General features: G+C 41.9%; 2 protein-coding genes across 2 annotated transcripts; both read left to right on the top strand.

Moving 5' to 3' along the window:
• Window positions 1–4,513: 4,513 nt before the first annotated feature.
• Window positions 4,514–7,279, top strand: LOC121148606 (toll-like receptor 11). The gene has a single exon (XM_040968762.1). It carries the CDS (start codon window positions 4,514–4,516, stop codon window positions 7,277–7,279), a length of 2,766 nt encoding a protein of 921 aa, XP_040824696.1.
• Window positions 7,280–10,044: 2,765 nt separating this feature from the next.
• On the top strand, window positions 10,045–13,847 carry LOC121148353 (olfactory receptor 11H6-like). Its single transcript, XM_040968414.1, has 3 exons — window positions 10,045–10,076; window positions 12,519–12,580; window positions 12,862–13,847. The coding sequence occupies exons 1-3, from the start codon at window positions 10,045–10,047 to the stop codon at window positions 13,845–13,847; spliced, it is 1,080 nt and encodes a 359-aa protein (XP_040824348.1).
• The last annotated feature ends 9,199 nt before the right edge of the window (window positions 13,848–23,046 follow it).

Raw genomic sequence — 23,046 nt, 5'->3', positions numbered from 1 at the left:
AGAGGGTGGCACCCACTAGCCCATGAGTGGGCTGGTTAGTGGGGATGGATGGGTTGAACTAGGCTTCAGTGCCCATTGACATGTACAAGAACTGAATGGAATGTGGGACAGATCGGACCAGTCTGCTGTACATGTTGGCAAGCACAGGAACCAGGGCAGGGGGAAGAGCTGGTGAGGGTTATTGCAGTTCACTCAAACTAGGCTGCAACTCTCACTGGTTTGTGTGAAGGCTGAGTGTGTAGTGGGCAGGATTGGGATGAACTCCAACACCCATTAGTTTGCATAGAAAACAGGGCTGGAAACAACTAACCCAGCAATTGCAACCCCCAGTATGTGCATAGGATGATTGGGGTGATGTACTGTGCCAGACCCTGTACTAGCAAGCACACACAGGAATCAGGTCTGGGATCACCTCAGATGATGTTTTTATGGAGATTTCCCCAGCTGAATGTTAGACTCAGAACCCCAGCCATGGAGAGAATTGCAGGTTCCTTGGTCTGACTGTGGAGTACATGTGTCTAAGCTGGACCTCCTCGGTGTCTTAAATGGAGGAGTGGTGCATATGGAGAATGTGACAATACACTGGAGGCTGCAGAGGACACCTGGTACCACGACAGAGGACAAAAACAGAACAAATTGATTAACTAACCCGGCCAAGCGTTGGTAGGAATTATCTGAGAAAATGGAAACTCTAAGTTGGATTTAGTCAGCCAGTTGATTCTGGAAAGATTTCATTGTGTTTGGAGTGGTGGGATCAACATCAATTCAGAACTGTTGAACTATCAAAACAACTTGATCAGGACCCTCAGAGCATGCCCCACATCATGGACCCTGGAATGATTGGTAGGCTGGGTGTAGTTTCTCTGTTGGTTTTCTCCCACCCTTTCCCAGATACAGGAAGAAACAAGGAGAATGTAGAAAAAAGTCTCACCCACTTTCCTCTAGCCCTTGACCCTTGGTACCCTAACTATGTAAAAATCATCAAAAAGAAAAATAGATAAGCATTTTGAACATGAAAAAAGTTAAACTAAGTTAAACACACAAAAATTTAAGAATGTGTATGAAGACCTGGCATCCCCTCCTGTAATGCTGTAATTCCATATTGGCACCAATATGTGTTCCTCTTCCAATCCAGCTCTCTGCTTATAACTTGGTAAAGTAAGAGAAGATGGTGTAAGTCCTTGCCCCTGCATACAGCTGGGAGACCTGGAAGAAGCTTCTGGCTCCTGTCTTTGTACCAACCCACATCTAGCGACTATAGCCATTTGGGGAGTAACCAGTAGCTGGATTATCTCTCTGTCTCACCTCTCTGTATCTTGGCCTTTCAAATAAAAATATTTTTCTAAATATGTGTATGGAAAGAAATTTAAGTTTCTTTCTTAATCTTTAGAAATCCTTCACATTCATATAAAAAATGAATGCTTGTGACAAGAGATAAGAAAATTTGTAGCAGGAATAAAGAAGAAATATTCAAACAGGATTAAGAAAGATAGAAATGTGAAGGTGGAAAGCCTTCTGTTTGCAATACGAAATTACTAAAACTTCACCCTGGCTCTGATTTCATTATTTCCCTCCAGAAGTTTCCCAATGACCCAAATCCTCTAAAAATAAAATTTTACCATTCAAACAGAAATTAACCTTTCATTTTCTCCCTTTCACTCTGCACTCCCAGCCTCACTGGAAAAGTCAAGCTTCTTCCAGAAATAGCAATTCCCTCTACAATCTTGCTTTAATACTGTGAGATGCGGGTAGAAACGGCAGAAATGATGTTTTCTTGTTGTGAGAAAGAAAACTGTCCTGGGAAATGAAGAAGGAACTTGATCTCTCAGATGTTTGGAGGATATGATACAAACTTAGTGAGAACTGAAATCCTAAAACCAGACTGGAAAGAGGAAATCATGAAACCATTAAGATTATTGCATGGAAAGAAAGGGAAGCAAAAATGGGCCAGCCTTGGAAGAAGCTAACGTGTCAAAAAGGCTGGGGGGAGGAGGGCATTCTCTTTCCCTGAAACTACCCACCCAGAGCTACGTAACAGGGATGTGCAGCTCTGACACAGCAGAGGCCATGAAGAAGACTTTTGCTCCTTTGCTGTAGACGCTGAGAAAGAACCTCCCAAGAAATCTGGACTGTTTTCACAGAACTGCATTTCCTCTTCTCAGACAACTCCTGCTCTACTGCTAGGTAAGTATTGTGGCAAAAGGGAAAAGTATTTAGACCATTACTGGGAAGGAATTTAAAAAAGAGAACTTGTTCCCTACTGTTGGTAACAAAATCATCCCAACTGGAGACCTTTATGCTTAGTGAAATAAGACAGTCCCACAAGGATGAATATCATTTGTTATCTCTGATATAAGACAGCCTTCATGCAAAGTACAAAATAACTAAATACATAGGTAATCAAGTTTCTACATACATTCTCATAGATGAACTGCATAACGGACACAGGCATACTGGCAATTGAAGATATACTGCAGTAAGTGACTTTGCTCCCAAGTAAAAGGAGGACTCCCAATCAGTTAAATACATCTCGGCAGTATGACAGTAGATGTTCTATCTTTACTGATATCTACAATGCCATGATATGTTTAAATACCAGGAAGTTGAACTTATAACTATTACTAAAGGAAAATTTACTATGATAATAAGGTGAAAATGATGGGAGTGGAAATCAGGGAAGGGAGAGAGGAAGGAATCCTTATTCCTACAAATTGCGTCATGGAAAATAATAAGATTAGTATTCACAAAAAAAGACTTTCTTCTTTGACTTTCAGTATTAAATTTAAAGAAAAAAATTAATGAAAATTGTCGCTTTGTCTCTCCAAGGGAAAACCAAAAGCCAAGAGTTAGACAAGAAAAAGACAGAAAGTTAAGGAGAATATTTGAATTAATACTTATCACAATTTAAGTGTAAAATTCAGGAACTGTCAGTTATGGATCAATGGTAACTGTCTCAGGAGTGACAGCACCAAACTGATTTCCTGAAGACAAAAGGTCAGTCCAGAGCTGACACATGATTGTATTCCCTAGATCTCTGTCCCATGACCATTGTGTCTCTTTAGCTGTTGCTCTTCAGCCTCTGAAATCTCCCAAGATGCTAAAGTAGAGTTACTCCAACATAATCTGGCATACTGTTTAACACACTCAGGGCTCAATGAAACAGCCTCGGAAGTGCACGGCACTAACCATGGAAGCAGAATATAACATCAGGTTTCAAGGTGATGTCCACAATAATGTTGATGGATTTTGTAACGTTGAGTCATCTAGATCGTGAAGTTCCATGCCTTTCCAGGTCTCCCCTGAACTTCTTACCAAAGTCTTGGGCACATATAACAATGCTTCTGCAGCCACTGAAGGCATATGACTGATGGTAAGGCAGTTTTAGAGCTTCCAGAATTGGCTTTATATCTGCTCATACGTGTTACCCCCATGGCAACTTAAGGAAAGACAGAAATGTCTGTGTCTTCCAATACTAAGTCCTGCCTTGCCCATTAGGGTCAGAAAAAGCCTACACTCTCTCAGGAAAGCAATGTCTTTTCCTTTCAAGTAACTGAATCTCTGGCACCCAGAGAACCCATCTGCTCTCCCTCCTCTGTCCATCATTTCAAGGACCTAGAGGGAGAACATGGATTACTGTCCATTTCACATTTGGCATTTGGAGGCCACACCAGGAGGAAGGAATGAGTACAAAGGAAATGATCAGTGCTACCTTGTACCTGCAATACTGAAACTGAAACACAAGAAGTTCATGACCTTAACTGCTTTCAACCTCACAATGACCATGCTCACTTTCTCCACGTTCTTGAGAGCTTAGTTAAAGCTGGCTGTAGAAGCTGTCTGGTTTCCATAATCTTAATAGAGTTCACTTGAAATATTCCCTCAGCACTATCTGAAGACTTCTGTGAAGGAAGCACCAATCTAGGAAACAGAAAATCTGCAGGGAAATCCCAACACAGCCAATAACCCACTTATCTGACCTTGTGAAAGCAACTTAGCTTGTTTAAACGTGAACTACCTCATGAGTGCATAAGGGAATAACAGGTGCACATACATAGCAGAATAAGTCCACAAGCTTAAGATCAAATGAGAGTATATGTCCATTTCTAGTGTCTGCAACATTGCCATTTTTTTCTTCTCCAAAACACCCTAACTCTAGAGTGCGCCGTTTACACATAGAAGACCCCCTCTAAATAAAGCAGCATCCTGAGCCTGTCTTCCACTGCAGGAAGACTGGGAAGTACGGCCAGTTTTTCTGCTGGGACCCCTCGCAGACTATCTTGCTGTCCTCTGTTTCTGTCTCCCCCGGCATGTACCTACAGGAATTCGCACATGCATATTGCACAACTTGCATTTTCTGCTTGGTCAAACGTCTCCTTTATATCATGATTACAAAGCTGTTTCTCCCATATTTTCCAGAACCTCCAAGGATGATCCTCCAGGACTGGACTGCCCACTATTACAGCATCTGACACCCTTCTTGTCCCCCCCTTTTTCCCAGGAGCAGGACAAAAGAATGAAAAGACATCTATCCTCCTTGACTCTTCTACTGTGCCTGATGGGTTTCAGCTTGATGAGCTCAGCATGGACTGCCCCTGACTGCACCATAGGAGACAGCTCCCTTTTGTCTAACCTCTCTTACTACATCCCATTCTGTTCTTTGGCCCCAGGACTGCGCCTTTTTGCATCATGCTCCAACGTTAAAGACCTGCCTCAGACCCTGACTTCAGTACCTTGGGATACAGAAGCACTTTGTCTACAAGGGGAAGTTCCACTCCTGCCAACTGGTGCCTTTCGCCTCTTTCCATCCTTACGACTATTGAAACTAGAGCTGGGTACCATCATGGTTTCATCTGGAGCATTCCAAGGACTGGACCAGCTGCAGCACCTCTCCTTAGAACATCATGCCCCTTGTTGTCTGGATTTGTTTCTCCCTGGAGATGCCCTGGAGCCCCTCACATCTCTCAACAGCATTTCCTTCCAAGGCTACTGCTTGAATTACAGTCAGAGCATCCGATTACCAATCAGCCTTAGTCATCTGACCCTGAAGCACAGTTGTTTGACAGAGCTGCAGGAACTACAGCAGATCTTCCCAAATCTTGACCCTGATTTCCCTCCTTCACAAAGCCCCAGACCATCGTGTCCTTTCCTGCAGGTTTTGGATCTGTCTTCAAACCTGCACCTGAGTCGGGTGGGTGTTGGAGCTTTGGGAAGGCTCCATCTCCATTCCCTAAGCCTGGATGACACTCCCATGAATGTATCAGGCTTGCTAGACTCAGGCCTGCTCCACCTGGGCTCCCTCTCCCTCATACAGACAGGTCTAAATAAACTGCCTGGAAATGTGGTGGACTACTTTGACCTTGATGCTCTTGATCTGGAGAGGAACCAGATCCAGAGCATAGAGGATGAGCAGCTGCCAGGTTTGCGCTCCCTGGCAGTGCTCAGCCTCCACGCCAATGGCCTGCAGTTCCTGCCCACTGGGTTCTTGAGTGCTCTTCCCCAGCTTCAGAGACTCAACCTTTCCATGAATAAACTGGGTGCAAGCCTGCTGCTTCCAGAAGGACTAGGCAGCTCAAACCTGAGAGTGCTAGATCTGTCTCATAACGAGCTCTGTATCCTACCCTATGGAGCATTCTCCTATCTTCCCCAGCTCCAGGAGCTCCGGCTGAGTGGTAATAACATCTCCAACTTATCCAGCGAAAACCTGGATGGACTGAAACATCTGAAGTCTCTAGACCTGAGTTGGAACCAAATTAAAGTGCTCCATCCAGGCTGGCTCTCCTCTCTTCCTGCCCTAACTTCATTGAATCTTTTGGGCACTTACTTAGAGCATATCTCAGGCAAGCAGCTCCAGGGTCCCCAGGAGTTGAGCCATCTGAAACTGGGTTCTCTTAATATGTTGGACATCTACCCTCCCTGGCCTACCGTACTGCTCAGCTTGGAGATACGGGCACAAACTGCTCTAGAGTTTCACGTCCCCAGTGGGGAACCATTCTTGTTCTTGGAGAACCTCGTCTTGCAATCTTCCTATGTGGTTCTAGAGCCAAACAACAACACAATCCATTTTCCTTCTCTACGCCACCTTACTTTGCGAGGATGTGACCCCTCCGTTTTCTCAGGTTCTAAATCAATATTTCTGTCACAGTTTCCTCTCCTGGAACATTTGCACTTCTGGTCTAATCATGAGCAGCTAGAAAACTTGCATTTCTTGGGCATGCCCAGCCTACGAGTGCTGGAACTGGGAGATACAAACGTGCCCTCTGAGTTAGGACCAGTGACACTGGAGGAGCAACTAAAGCAGGTACCTCAGTTACAAGTGTTGGCATTGAGCCATGTGAAACTTAGGAACCTATCCATCAAAACCCTCAGGGGCTTGAGCCGACTCCAGCTGCTCTTGATCAACTCTGAATGGGCCCTGGGGTTGGACAGCAGTCTCCAGGAGATAATCCCCCAGCTACCCCAGTACATTTATTTCTCCAATGTCACTTTTGTCTGCCAGTGTGAAAGCTCTTGGGTGGAGCCCTGGGCAATGCGGGCCCCAAACACCTTTGTGTATGGTCTGGAGGCATCTATCTGCATTGCTAACACCTCTGACTATTCCAAGACTTCCCTGCTTTCCTTCTTTTCTAGTCACTGTACATATGAGCCTGAGCTCCAGGGCTTTCTCATCAGCTTCCCTCTGGTGCTCCTGCTCATCATCTTTGCACTGCTTGGCTGCCCTAAATGGCTCTGGCTTCACTACCTGTGGAACCTGTTTTATGCCTGGTGGTGGAAATTGTTTGGACGGGTCCCCAGAAGACCTTTCCACTATGATGTCTTCATATCGTATTGTGAGCAAGACCAAGCCTGGGTACTGGAAGAACTGGTTCCTGCCTTGGAGAAGCCTCTTCCTGCCGGTGAGGGTTTAAGGTTATGTCTGCCAGACAGGGACTTTGGGGTTGGCCAAGACAGGATGAATGCTACGGCTGTCAACATGGAGAACAGCAGAGCCATCCTTTGTGTGCTCAGCTACCAAGCGCTGGAAAGTACCTGGAGCAACCTGGAGCTAAGACTCGCCACCTATTATTTGGTGACCAGGCCTGGGATTACTCACCTGCTGCTACTCTTTCTGGAGCCTATTGATCAGCAGCAATTGCCAGGTTACCAACGCCTCACACGGTGGCTCCAGAAGGAGGACTGCTTTGAAGTGCCCCAATCCAGGGTGCAGTGGGATACATTCTGTGAGCAGCTTCGGAGCAGGCTAGAGAAAGCTGAACAAGAAAGAGAAGATAAAAGGGTGTGAGAAACTCAGCCACAAAGGAGCACTTCACTTACTCTCTCTGTAATTCTTTCAAAATAAGTACAAAAAAAAAAAGCAAAAGAGGCACCCAATCTCAGTGGGAGCACATGTTTCAAAGCGTTTGGAAGCCAAGACACTCATTCAAAAGACACTCCTGATTCCTACTGGTCCTTCCCAATGCAAGACATCTGCTACCACCCCAACCCCGCCCCCCCAAAAAATGCACAAAAATAAAATCTCATATGCATTTTTAATGGTGAAAAACTATTTTGTCTCAGAAGAATAGGGCAAGTCAAGGTTAAGTAAAATCCCAGTTTCTCCCTAATGTTAATATTTCCCAGTACAGTGTTTCATGTCATTGGGTCTATCTGGGTGGCTTTCTTACCCTAAGTGTGTGTCAGGAAAGTTTAGATGCAACATGATTTGAATCTAATTTTTATATCAGTTTCCTAGTCTTCATCTGATAAAATTTATGATTAAAAGTAATATTTCACGGGCCCGGCGCGTTGGCGCAAGTGGTTAAGTCCTCGCCTTGCAAGCCCAGGATCCCATATGGGCGCCGGTTCTAATCCCGGCAGCCCCGCTTCCCTTCCAGCTCCCTGCCTGTGGCCTGGGAAAGCAGCAGAGGACGGCCCAAAGCTTTGGGACCCTGCACCCGTGTGGGAGACCCAGAAGAGGCTCCTGGCTTCGGATCGGCATAGCATCGGCCGTTGCGGCTCACTTGGGGAGTGAATCATCGGATGGAAGATCTTCCTCTCTGTCTCTCCTCTCTGTATATCCGCCTTTCCAATGAAAAAATAATAATAAAAAATAAATAAATCTTAAAAAGTAATATTTCAGAGTATCTTGTTCCATCACTAAGTCAACTTCTTCTAGAAAATTATTTTCTGCATTAAAATATAATGTGTTCCCCACCAAATTTTACTAAAATTTCTAACTCTGGGCTTTGTAAATTAAATGGGATGTATTCAGCTGCTCCACTAAATTACCATTCTGTGTTTGTTCGGGTATAATATTCTCTTATTCTTAAATTTAAATACCCCAGTTTCTTCTACTAATGCTCAGTTTCCATATTTCCAAATCTGTAAATTGCTTTCCTTCTGGTACAAAAATAATGATGTTGAGACATTGAAACAGTTTGTTGGGAAGCCAACACCAAGGTGCAGTGGTTTAAGCCGTTAGTACATTAGCATTCTATGTTGAAGTGCCTGTTTGAGTACTGTTCCTGGACCTGGAAGCTCCATTTTTGATCCAGCTCCCTACGATTTCCTGGGAAGGAAATCAGATACCAAAGTCCTCAAGCCACTGCACTCACTTGAGAGACCTGGAAGAAGCTCCTGGCTTTGGACCAACTCACCTCTGTCCACTGAGCACATTTGGGGAATGAATCAGCAAATGGAATATAACTTTGCTTCGCCTTTTCTCTTTCTGTTGTTTTGGCTTTCAAATAAAAAAATCTGTTAAGAAAATAGCAGGAGTCATCAAACATCATTGAAAGATCAGAAATAGCGAAAATAAAAATACTTAAAACAAAACTAAACCAAAAAAAAAAAAAAACGTTCCTTCAAATTCACTGCAGTTTGATCATGTTCTTATGAGAGGTATTATGTAGAGTTCTGTATCTTATCTATGTAGAATTAAATGTGATTATGTCCTCCTGGTTTTTAAATCATTGCTTCCAATTATACACTAATATTTTTAGTTGTGATAATAATAGTGTTTCTTTAAGTGTTTAATCTTTTTTGTAATTGAAGCAATACTGGAACAATGAGTAGTTTACAGTTAAGACAATAGTTTAAAGTTAAGTACAAATACAATGATTAGTATTAATCCAAAATTCCCAACTTAGCTACAGTGCACTTGGGACTGAGTGTGTGTGTGTGTGTGTGTGTGTGTGTGTGTGTGCAAAATGAAAGAAAGAAGGGAGCAGGTAGACAAGTTTTTTAATTGCTTTATGAAATCTCTGCAACAGTTGATTTCTAATTTTCTATCTTAGACTTCATAGAACCATTGTTCCTGATTTTAATTCTTAAATCCAGTGTCATTTGTGGAAAAGCATAGTACAGTACATAAAAACATATACAGACACGTGTGGATATACTCAACATTCTGATGCAAAGTTTAAATCCAATTATTTTTGAGATGAGACCCAAGACTCATCTTTCTCCCTTTCCCTAGAGACTGGGTCAATTTAGATTCAGGGAATGAAGTGCTATTTGAGTCCTGGCCAAGACTTTCTCACTGTTACCCCAGATGAGACCAATAGGAGAAGTTGGATAATCCAAAGACATCAATAATAAATCTTAGCCCAGTTATGAAGTAATGTAGGTCAGGACTGCAGCTCAGTAGCAGGTATGAGGTTAACTGGGGCAGTGTGCTCTGGGTAACCAGCCTTACCGTGATGTGCAGTTGAAGACAGAGAGGCCACGGTTCAGAATGTGTCTGCTACATATTGTATTCTAGAGACAAAGATGTGACTGGGTCTCGAAAACTGGAAAGGCCACAGTGTCCTCCATATCAACAGATATCCATCTTTTTAGGCTAAACCCTGTGATCATGTGTGGGCTACACATGGTTGCTCCATTTGATGATGTTACCTTCGCCAAGCCTCACTCTCTTTCAGAAAGCCTGCTGAGGAACTTGTATGCTAGCACCACTATACTCATCTTTGCTGCACTTTTATTTCTGCTGAAATATGAGGCAAGGAAACTGGGGCTGACTCATATGCTCTGAGAGAAAAAGTTAAATTTGGATGTCTACCTTCTAACATGACTCTATACCGCTCATCCAATAACTTCAGGTAAGGCTTCATCCAGATTTTTTGCTTCATGTCTTTTTCATTTTCCTCTAACCCTGTGTTGTATTTTCTTTACATGAAAATGTAGTTTACAATAGCTCTCTGGTAATAGAAACTGGTGATATTTCCAACTATACAAATATAATAAAATGTCCAGGATCAGAAACATTCTAAACAAACACATTCATTTACAAATATATTTTATAAAATATCTCACTTTAATTCAAATGTTAGCTTAACTAAAAAACCAGATAGAACAGAAGTATGTTTTGCAATGACAAGCTTATTCCATACATCATTACATATTTAGTCACATATACAAGATTTCTGGACCTCAGTATCAGAAGTCAAAGGAATTTTTATTAAAAATTAATAAAAATTAATGCATTAGTGTTCTAACTAATTAGTGCATTAACTAAAGAAGAAAAAATAAAAGTATCAGTGACTGCAGCCTATCCTTAAAAAGGAGAAGTTTCAAATGGTTAGTTCACTTAACTATTTAAAAATAAGACCAGCCAGTTGATACAAAGATTAAAGATACAATTAGATACACATAGCTTCAACTTTGTAGCAATGTTTTCTCTGACTTGTGGTAGTTAATATCTAGAGTACAAAATGCAATGTATATGAGTCAAATTTACAGCAAGATTTGATTATTATTTATAGCTCTTGTCTCTACTCCCAAGGAGTAGTGGTCTTTCTACTTTCTATGTGATGAATTTTTTACTTCATGTGGGATTAAATCTGTGATGATAGAGTAAATGGAAAGTAATGTATCACAAAATTAAAAGGAAAAAAGAAAGGAAATGGGAGAGAGAGGGTGAGAATACCAGAAGCTTTGACATGTGTGTATGAAATGAATGAAATACATGGAATCTGTTCTGTTTATATACATCAACAAGCAGTTTCTATGAATGTGAATGTGAGAATTTTCTCTGGGTGTAACCAGGAGTTAAAACTGATGGGGAATGCTAAAATTGATTCAATTCTGAATATGTTTTGAACAGAAGGCCTTAAGGACTTCAAGGTAGTTTGGACATGAAGTAGAGAGTGGTGGTAAAACATAACATGGACAAAATCTGTGCCCTGAACCACTGAGTAAATCAAAGTTCTGTTTAGTAAAGTGGTGAGAAAACAAGGACCAATAAGTTTGTGGAGAGAAAAACCAAAAGATCTGTTTCGGTCTTAAATTTTAGCTGTATTAGAAGTCAAAAAAAAGAGATAAGAGACAAACAAATCCAGGTTGCAGAAAAGATTTCACAACTCAACATGGAAACTGTGGTTTTATCTCATGGAAATCATTTGAAAGTCAAGGGACTATTTAAAGGGTAACTTAACAGAAAAAGTGAAGTAGGAGAAGATGGACTGTGACGACACAGATTCTGAAAATACACTTAGAAGTCAAGAAAACCAAAAGAACTTTTAACACTGAAGCTCCAACTAATGGAGTAAGATTAAACAGTCAGTGTACACAGTCTCAAATATCATTCAAATATCAGCACTTTCAGTAATTTCACACTCTGCATACCTTTGCTTTTTGTGGCAAATATTAAGTGTCATCCTGAAGTATTTTCTTGTATTAAAAATCAAATGACTCCTAATAAATTTCAACTAAGACCAAAGTCTCTTGTTGGGTATATTTGCGGCTTCTTCCTGAAGCATGCTTCCGTTAAAGAGGATTCTTCTGGTATTCTCCACCAAAATCATATCAACTTAATTTTAAATGTTCATCTATTTTGGCACTGCACCAAGTTTCTTTTTTAAAAAAAACTATTACTTTTATTGGAAAGACGATTTATTGGAGAAGGAGGGACAGAAAGAAAGATCTTCCTTTGACTGGCTCACTTCCCAAATGGCCGTAATGGCCAGTGCTAAACTGCTGTGGAGCCAAAAGTCAGGAACTGCTTTCAGGTCTTCCATGTGGACTCAGGATCCCAAGGATTTGGGGCCACCCTCCACTGCTTTCTCAGGCCACAAGCTGGATGAGAAATGGAGCATCCAGGATGTGAACTGGTACCTGTATGGGATCCAGGAGCATCAGGAGGGAGGATTAACCAATCAAGCCACTTGTGCCAGGCTCTTCATTAAGCTTCTTATGCTCAATAATTTTCAATGGCAAAGTAGATTAAATTAAAAAGGAGGAATTTTTGGATTAACTATACACATATCACTAAACTTAAAATTCCATACTCTATCATTGACGTCTTTTAAATAATAGACATAGAAACTTCGCTACTTGCCTTACTAGAAGTCACTACTGATTGCAAGTCATTTTTCTTACACCTCTCCTAATATTTACAACACTACATGAATTAAATCGCCATCTAAAATCATGCATGTGATATTTTTAAGACTGTACAGGAAATAAATTCCAGTTGTGTGTTTATATAATCTTAATATTTCTTCCTCAGTATATGAATTGAACAGTTGTTTAAACCTCCTCAGAGTTTACATAAGTTTTGCCTTGGTTGGTGTTTCTGAGATAATTGCAAATCCTGAGCTGGCAAGCAAGCATCTATTTCATTTAATGTAACGAGAACACTAAACACATGTTGGTGTTAATGGACCATGACAGACATAGTGGTCAATATGACAAAACTTGTAATAAACACCCAAACTCCCCAAGTTCTTGATTTCCTCCCAGTGTCATACCGCGGCAAAGAAAGCTAACAATATTTTGGTTACCTAAGACCATGCCATTAATTGAGTTGTAAAGAAATTCTGAGAAAATGTTCATGAGAAAATTTATAGAAAGCCATTTGTAACATAATTTTTCCTATTATTGCAGTAGTAGGAGAAATTAAAATGAACAACCCAGGAGGTCATAATCACTCAGCCCCTGTGAACAGATTCGTTCTTCTTGGATTTCCTTGTACCGGCGAGATTCAGATCCTCCTTTTCTCCCTCTTCTCGGTGATCTATGTGCTGACCCTAATTGGAAACCTGTGCATCATCTGTGCTGTGTGGTGGAACCAACATCTCCACACCCCCATGTACATCCTGCTGGCCAATTTTTCCTTCCTGGAGATCTGGTACGTCACTTCTACTGTCCCCAATATGCTAGTTAACTTTCTCTCAGAGACCAGCACCATCTCTTTCTCTGGCTGCTTCCTTCAGTTCTACTTCTTCTTCTCCATGGGCACCACGGAGACTTTCTTCTTGTCTGCGATGGCCTTTGACAGGTACCTTGCCATCTGCAGGCCCCTGCACTACCCCATTATCATGACGGTTCGACGTTGCCGCAGAATGGGAGCCTGTTGCTGGCTGTGTGGCTTCTCCTCGTTCCTCCTTCCAGTTTATCTGATCTCCAGGCTTCCTTTTTGTGGCCCCAATATCATTGATCACTTTTTATGTGACCCTGGGCCCCTTCTGAAGTTGTCCTGTGTGCCAGCTACTTCCACTGAAACCATCTGTGCCGTATTTAGCTCAGTCCTAATTTTCTCTACCTTCCTCTTCATTACCAGCTCTTATGCCCTTGTGATCAGGGCTGTGCTCAGGGTCCCCTCGGCTGAAGGCCGGAAAAAGGCTTTCTCTACATGTGGCTCCCATCTGGCTGTGGTGTGCCTGTTCTATGGCTCCATCATGGTGATGTATGTGAGTCCCACCGCAGGCAACCCAGCTGGGATCCAGAAAATTGTGACTTTATTTTATTCTGTGTTGACTCCACTTTTCAATCCCTTGATCTACAGCCTCCGTAATAAGGAAGTAAAAGAGGCTCTGAGAAAGCTGTTCAGGATTACAAGATGTGATCAAAGACAGTCTCTCAAGAACTAGAATTGAAATATGTGTTGGACATACAGTCACATAAACATGTGGGAGAGTAATGATTCTAGTAAATTTGAGAAAAAAAATATTCCTAGAACTTCTCAAGGCATATGTTTCTGTGATTCAAATGCAAAATGAAACATTACAGATATTACACTAACTCTTTGTCTTAGATTTTATTGTATCATGATTCCAATGTGTTTTACCTGGAAAGAAAATGCTTCATATTCGCAGATACTTTTGAAGACAAAATCGCATGTAACCAAGGTGCCAATTGGTCAGTTTCTTTCCTTGTGCAGGTATGTATAAATTTATCTCCAAACCCTCGCTTCACTGGGATTGGAAATCTCAAGTCCATCAACTATCTCCATACACACACACACACACACACACACACCACGCAAATATACTCCTTATCCATTTGTTTTGCTTCGATCATAGCAGCTTGGGTGTTGAATCAACTTAACATTTTATCCAAAATTAACTTCACTTCCAGCTCTACATGCATTAATTAGCCTCACTTCGAAACAGGGTGAGAGAGAGTCAGAGAAGGGGCTGCCACACTAAAATTCCAATCAATTCTGTCACATTGAACCTGAGCTACCACATCACTCTCTTCCTCCTCACCCTGACGTCATCTCCCGCAAGAATAACTAGAGTAATCCTTTTTATCTTCACAAGTTATTTTGTGCATCTTTTGGTGTCTGAAAGTCTTCTTCAAGTGGACTATCCAAAAGAATTATTCTTAGCAACCTAATATCTAAATGGTGTGTTTTATAAGGAATTTATCTACAAATGGTTATGTTTTCACATTGATTTAAATTTGTATAACATATACAGATCTTCTATTGTTATCTCAGAACCATCCACAAGCTCTCAAAGCAAGAGAATCAAAGCACTAAAACATCAAGGTAAGATATAGGAGCAGGACCAAATGGGACAAGCCCAATGAAACAATAATAATCTGTGTCTTCAGTACTTTATTTTAAAAATGTATTTCTCTATGTGTGTTAACATGAACAGTAAGCATGCAGAAAATATATCGTCTGATGATAGAAAGAATGCATTATAGCCAATGTCTGAAATGAGGTATGTTGCTCCCAAATTCATTTTCAAACTGGTCTGGTCATACTGAGCCTTAATAAATAGATATCAAGCTAAAGGCAAGATTCACATGGGCATTTTCATTTCAGCCACACAAAGGAGATAGTATAGGTTTGTCAGCCTACCTTAATTCACCACTTCAATATTAAACTAATTAAGACTAGTCTACTGAGCCCTTAACCTACAACGCAGAGAAGTATGTTTGCAAATCTTAGCATTGCTTTTGTGCACCCTGGAAGTAAACGCAATGTGCGACTGCACATTTCAGCTCCTGGAGCAACAAACCCTTGCTGGGCCAGGAATGGCCTCCAGAGCCCTCTTCAGTGCCCCTTGGCAGGAGAGGGGGAAGTGAACCACAAGCAACGGTCCAATATTCACTCATCAAAAGAAGGAGAGGCTGGTATTTAAACCTCCAACCCTCCCACTCACGAAAGAGAGACAGAGGGGAACTTTAAATTGTTAGCTAAATGCAAACTAAGTAAACAATTGTAGGCAGGAAAAAAATGTGAAGAAAGGGAAATGCCCTTCATAACATCCACAAAGGTACTACATTATAGCCACGCAGTTACTAAAGTACTCACCAGGAAAAAGATGTAAGCTTGAAATAAACTGAATACTCAGCCTGATACATTGAAAAAAGAAAAGACACGGATAAATGAAGACTATTTATCATGTTTCTCAATGCAATGAGAACAGGTAAATCAATCACTGTGTCAAATAAACCTATAAATTCATTGAAAAAATATTTATAATGCTAAAATCATATCTTTTAATATTCAACGACTGGGGATTGAAACAACGAATTTTCATATATCCAGGACACAGTTTATGTTACTGCTTTTAAAAATCATATTTTGAAGTATATTTGATGGATTCACAAAATGTTAACATAATGCTAAATTTTTTCCAAAACAGAAAAGTTTCACAGAGCTGTTTCCCAATTTATTTTATAATTAGGAAAATTAAAAAAGGAAATAAACCAAACTTTACAGATATTTACTGTAATAAAGACTTTTCTCTTCATCCATGGTTATATAAAATGTTCTTCTTCCTGTGTCACAATAAATTTTATTTATTGACATAAAAATATTTAACTTTTAATTCAAAAATCTATGTTTAGAAAGATGTGGTCTTTCTAATCTTCCCTCAGAGTGAAGTGGGAGAGATCTTGCTTCAGGAACTGAAATTGAGTCACCACCCACAGTCCTTGCCTCTGACAGTTACCATGGCTACGAAGGTGGGCGGAGTTTGCATCTGCCCAACACATCACTGGTACCGCAGAACCGGAAGAGGCGGTGTAGATCCGGTTCATCACCAGGACAACGGAGCTCTGAAGGACCAATGACGCGCTCGGATCAACATGTTCTCTCCTGATGAGAATCACGGGTATAAAAAGCCTTCTGCGCGCTTCTTTGCACGCCTTTTTCTTCTGTGCCTTTTCGGCCCCGCGGTTCTCAGCTTTCTCTCTACTCTCCAATTGCGTTCTTTCCCTGGTGGTTGGCGAACCTTACAGTGCAACTGATAGTGCCTAAGAGATTCCTTAGCAGAAAATCAGGAAGCAGTTTGGTTGACAGCCCTACAAAAAAAAAAAAAATGGTGATGCGTATGTGCACGAACTCACTGGTGTTCCATGCGTGTCCTATAAATGGTCTTAAAAATTTATTTTGGAAGGAAGTAGGGTTGTGGCACAGTGCGTAAAGCCACTGCCTGCATGCCAGCATCCTATATGGACACTAGTTTGTGGCGTTCATACATGACAAAATACTTTACCAGTATAAAAGTAAACACTTAAAAATATGCTGAAATTAGAGACATACTACAGAAGTGATAAAATATTCCAATTGCACAATTACAGTTTGATTAACAATAAGGTAGAAATGGAAAAAAATTAAGGAAAAGTTAAAAGATTGAGTTAAACCTAGAGTGCCATTAGTAATTTTTTCAATCTTTTCCTATTTGTCAGTTTTATTCACTTATTTTCTGAGTTACCTAAACTGTTTTAAAAATCATGCTTTAAAATTACTTCAAAATAATTTGGTTTTTAAAATTTTATTTTTATAGAAGAAAGCAAATTAGAGTAAAAACAAGTTTTGTTCAATTTTCTATATGGTGTAAATGCAGACTATAAAATTCAGAAAGCAATGTGAAGCATTGTATGCAATTATAAATGACTAAATTTTTACATAAGGATAAAAATTGTTAGTGGTGTCATTTCTGAAAAGAGGTTTTCTAGAAGATGAATTTGGGGGAAAGATGTTTGTGAGTCCAAATTCTTTGAATTTACCTCTGAGACAGTCCTTTCCTCAGTGTCCTATATGATGTACAGATCCAGTTTCTTACTTTGACAACCTAAAAGGAGGTAAAAAGAAAGAAAGAATGAAATAAAATTTTTCTGTTCATATTTGACTTGATTTTAAATACAGAAAAAAATTTTTAAATGCAAACTCACATAAACACACAAGACTTTAAGAGCTAATTCACTGAAGAGCTGGTTCACTCCCATGTATGGCTGCAACCGCTGAGCTGATCCAAAGCCTGGAGTCAGGAACTTCTTCTGGGTCTCCCACAAGAGTACAGTCCAAAGACTTGAGCCATCCTCTGCTGCTTTCCCAAGCCATAGCAGGGAACTGGATTGGAACAGTCATGACACAAACCAGTGCCCACTTGGGATACTGCTACCACAGACAGAGGGTTAGCCTGATATCCCATCATGCCAGCCCCTAAAGTAAATTTTAAATGAAAATCAAATCCATGTTCATTAATTATAAGGTTTAATATTATTAAAATGGCAATATTAAAAAGTGATGTATAGATTCAACATTTGTAACAATCCTAAAGGTCTTTTTTTTTTCTTTGAGAAATGAAAAACATGCCTCTAGAATTCTATGGGATTGCAAGATAAATCAGAAAATCAAAACAATCATGAAAAAGAAAAACAATGTTGGAGAACCTACCTTTCAAATATTTAGATTGTACTTCTGGGCAGAGTCCAGGTACGTCTGTTCAGAGGTGCAGGTGTCTGAATTTCCCAGCCATGTGGCTGCGGCTGGGAGAACCCATGCCAAGCCAGGCTTCTTGCTGAAGATCCTAGCTCCCCATCCACCACTGCCAATCCTGGGCTTGTCCAAGTCCAAGGTCTGGGAATTTCCTCCATCCACAGTGATCATACTGCAGGTGGATCTTGGACTATTCTGGACATGCTCAGGATCTTGGCTCCAACCACCACCACCATGTTGGTGGACAGAGTCCAAATAAGTCCGCTCAAACGTACAGATGTCTAAAACTCCCAACCACATGGCTATGGCTAGGAGAACCCATGCTAGGCCAGACTTACTGCTGGGATCCTAATTTCCTGTGCACTACTACTAGGCAGTGGGCGAACCCTGGACTTGCAGGTCGCCAGAGCGACAACAGAGTGGGCTTTGCCCACTGGTCACCTGGCAGCAAACTCTGGGGTCTTGGGTGTCTGGAATTATTGCCTAAGAACATCCATGGATAAGGTCACAGTGAGGTGAGGAATGAATCCTGAAGGACCACCCAACAGTAGGGCCACTGTACTTGCAGGTGAACAAGGGGATTTAGACCTGGTGGTGTCAAGGGGAGAGAATGAAAGATCTGTATGGATCAGATTCATGCACCAGCCCACGTGGGAATCTGGAGTTCAGCTTGTTTGCATGGAACAATGCTGACCATCAAACGCTAGGGCTGGAGGCCTGTCTAGCAGGACTACATTTTAGTACCTGCCTGAATGTTGAAACAGGGGACGGGTCACATTAGGCTGGGCAATGACACTAACCAGGGATAGGAGCAGACTGAGCAGGGCTAGATTCCAGCACCTGCCAGCAAGAGTTGGGACTGGAGCCAGCCAGGTCAGACCAGGCCACAGCATGAAGAGGCAAAGGCCAAGACAAGGGACGGGGTATGCCAAGCTGGGTCAGAGCAACCACTGGCACAGGCAAGATCTATAGCTGGGAACAGGCCTGGTTGGGGAGCAAAGGGGACACCCTGGCTGGGCTATGGTTCCCACTGGTTAGTGCAAAGGCCAGAGTGGGGACTGCTGTTTAGTCCATGCACGGCTGCAGTGTCCTTCAACATGGGTGTGAACTGGGTCTGGAGTATGCCAAACTAGGCTAAACTCCAACACCCACTGGTGCTCGTGAGAACCAAGGTAGGTGTAGGATGGGCTAGGCTAGGTCTCTGCCCCTGCTGCACTATGCGTGAGCTGTGTCTAGGTGTGGATCAGGCTTGGCCGGACTTTAGCACCCAACAGCAAGAACCAGAATGGGTGAGGGCCAGTCAGGAAAAGGCACTGTTGCTGCTAGGACAGGAGGTGGACCAAGTAAGGCTGGCCAACGGAACCACTGATGGATGCGAGATCTGACTCTGGGAGAGATTCTGGGTGGAGCTTGGGAAACTCCTCTGTTAGGACAAAGTAGGTGAGCACCAGAACCAAAACAGGGAGCAGGCCAGACAGGCTAGGGAATGGTACCCACTAGCATACATTTGGCATAAGTCGGGTGTGGGTCAGGCTGGGCCATTTCATATCACTCGCTGGCAAATCCAAGCACCAGAAAGGAGTGTGGGTTATGCCAGTTGGGTCACAAAACAAGCCAATTCACATAAGGGCAGGGTTTAGGGACCCAATGGGCTGGGCTAGGCGGTAGTAAATGAAAAAAACATGTACTTTAAAGTATGCTCTGGTTTTGGCATAATGATATTTTAAGAAGTGATCGGAAAGGATCCACAATTGCTGATTATGGAGAAGATGCATCAATTTTAACTATAAGAAGATGCCAGAAGAAAGGCTGAAGAACCATGTACCCAGGAGACATTTTGAAGTTGCCATGGGAGGCTTGCAGAATAGGACAGGGATTCCTTGAAATACCAAGTACAGTGTACGCAGTCACAGCAGCCTGCAGTGTACTACCTCAGCCAGCAGCGGGTGGAGAAACCCTGAAGCAGCCTACATGACACTAAGGACTTTGCTCACAGGAGAACTCGGAGGTCATCACTGATTCCGAATCCAGTCTGGAGGCCTGGTTGTGGAGCAGGGTGCCCACTTAACCCCCTGAGGGGATGCCATGTTGCTTCCCCAAACACATCAGGGCACTGACAGCTTGCTGGGACAGAGCCGCAGCTGACTTTTGTGAGGGATGAGCAGCCCACAGGGCAGAGAAGGGCTCCCCTTCACCCTGTGGTGGTGGAAATCCTGTGACAGTGCAAGAGCTATGAAACTCTGGAAACTAAGAACTTTGTGAATATTGGAGAAGAGCCTCCGTGCCCCCAGGTTGGAGTGCGTAGGAGCTATAAGGGGTCCACATGCCTGAATGGATAGAGTACATGGGCACTGTGAGTTCACCCAAGGCAGTGAATTAGCTGCTTTAGTTTGGCACAGAAAGACCTGAAGTTGCGAGCAAGCCCTTTTCCGTACTGATGATAATCACAAAATATCTACCATGTTTAACTGGGGTGTCACTCTGCATTCTCACCCCCGTCCTGAATGCTGACTGGAGTCCCGTGGTCCCACACACACCTTCGAATGCTTGCTGTGAGTCAGAGGCATTAATCAAGCCAGAGAAACATACTTCCAAAAAGAGAGGCTTGGGAGGATATACCATGAAGTAATAACCCAGATGCATAAAAACAAATGTAGAAATACAAAAAGTGTGGACAAGGAAGACAATGCAAATCCTCATGGAGAACACAAAACTATATCATACTGGACTTGAAAGAATGAAATGACTGAAAAAATGCCTGAAAGGGAGTTTTTGCTTTTTTTTTTTTAATGATTGTAAAAATTCCTTGAAAACACGGAGATGCAATTACAGGGAGAGGAAAAAAAAACAGAAACCCTGCTTGTGGCATGGATGAGAAATACTGCAGGGAGATAAATTAAAAGAAATTAAAGAAAAATCAAACTGAAACAAGAAAAATAAAGAATTTAATGGTGCAAATAGAAAAACACAATGAAAATCCTTAACCACAGAAAGAAAAAATATTCTCATTGTGAAGTAGTTACATCTTGCTGTAACAAGTCCACAGAAACAGCCACAGAATTGTAAAAATCAAACCTAATGTCAGAAGGCTGTAAATTACTGCTCAAAGGTTGGTATTAATCACACAGTGGTTCTCTTTCCCTCTTCTTGATTTCAAAAGGAATGTAAAAGTGTCAGCACCATTCACGTTACTCAGGGAAGATGAGTGAACGGACAGCCCACACGTGCTGAGCTGCACTGCCCGAAGAAGGCGCCCCTCCCAGCCTGCAGCCTCGGAGGCCACCCTTACCAAGAAAGAGCACCTTGGCCCCACACAGTGGATTGCTTCATTCCCATTGACGTGGCTTCAGTTTTTAGCTTCTGCACAGGGGCCAAATTCATAAACTCAATCACGAGCTCAGAAAACGAATGGCCTCCTGATCCCAAAGAAAAGGGCTTTTTGTTTGATTAGTTGCCAATACACTAAATAGTTCAACTCTCCTAACAGGATATTGAGCTCAATATTACCCTAGCACATCCAGGCCATGTGGCACATGTCCACCTACAAGGGTGATTGTCCGGGGCCAGCTACCTACTGAAGTTTAGTAAAGGAGAAGACGAAGAGCTGCCAACAATTGTTATAATACATCACAGAGATGAGTGTAAGAAAGAGAAACATACAGGAGAAACTGGAGAATAACAGTGAAGACATACAGGATCCATGCTTCAGTGTAGACATATGCTGAAAATTCTGAGGAAAGCTGCTCTTATCAGAAAGGTTGACTTGTCAACCTCTTGTTGAAGAAAAGTGATTTTCTTCAACTACCTTTAGGCTTAGATTAAAAGTGGAAGGGTTGAAATTGACTTGGAAGGAGGTGGCACATTGACTGGAGTAATACCAAGAAGTTTGCTTGAAGGAAACCAGAGAGCCAGTAAATCAGCATGAAATCAGCAAATATGAAATGGCATTGAGATACATGATGAAAACCTAAATATTCCCTAGATTCTTCCAATTCAAACTTAGTAATGAGAGAGGAGTAAGTTACAGAAGAAACCCAGTTACTCTTGCTAATGTAATGCCAATTAATGTTTGTTCTAAATTTCTCCCAGCATCAGTGTATGCAGCATAGGCCAACTCAATATGCTCTTTATAGTTTGCATGAAATGATGATTAGCCTGCCACCTTGTGGTTGGGGGCCAACATGTACAAAACTTGACAAGCCAAACAGCTCACCTGTCTGAAAAAGTTCTGACAATTGTCCTTCTGGCTACAGAAAACCACCTTGCCCAGGACTTGTCCATTTCTATTAGCATGAGAGGACAGTGTATTTACCTACGTGAAAATGAATAGAGTCTGAATTTCAGGCTTTGCATGAGATCCTTGCTGAGATAACACCCCCTCAGACTTTTGTCCCGATCACATCTTACAGTACCCTGAAGTGGAATATCAATCTTGCTTCTCCTGAGTTTAACATTCAAATGGTTTGGTTTTTTTATTTAATTAGATTATTCATGAAGTATAGTGACAAGATTAAGACACAAGCCTCCCAAAAATGACTGTTACATTAACCTGAGTGAAAAATGACATATAAATTTAGTCACAACTAAAATCCTTCTTCAATCTATCTATAACTTTCCCTAGAGCTGTACTATCCTCTTGAAACATGAAGCACCATGCTGCCTGCAAGTCAAATCTAATCTAGTAACTGCTATGAATTTCTGGTTCATCACTTTTTTAAAGATTGATTTTTATTGGAAAGGCAGATATACAGAGAGAAGGAGACACAGGCAGAAAGATCTTTCATCCAATGATTCACTCCCCAAGCAGCCGCAATGGCTGGAGCTAAGCCAATCCAAAGCCAGGAGTCAGGAGCTTCCGCCGGTCCTCCCACAAAGGCGCAGGGTCCAAGGCTTTGGGCCATCCTCGACTGCTTTCCCAGACCACAAGCAGGGAGCAGGATGAGAAGTAGAGCAGCCGGGATCAGAATCTGCACCCATATGGGATCCTGGCACATGCAAGGTGAGGACTTTAGCCACTAGGCTACTATGCCAGGCCCTGGTATATCACTTTTAAATGTTAATGCCTGCCTAATATTTTGCATGTAAATCTGCTAGCAATGAGCCTGACA

This window comes from Ochotona curzoniae, unplaced genomic scaffold (genome assembly GCF_017591425.1).
Source record: "Ochotona curzoniae isolate NIBS_2020 unplaced genomic scaffold, NIBS_Ocur_1.0 scaffold_4701, whole genome shotgun sequence".
Classification (NCBI taxonomy): Eukaryota; Metazoa; Chordata; class Mammalia; order Lagomorpha; family Ochotonidae; genus Ochotona; species Ochotona curzoniae.
Note: the sequence above shows the minus strand (reverse complement) of the source record. Positions and strands in the feature narration are given on the sequence as shown.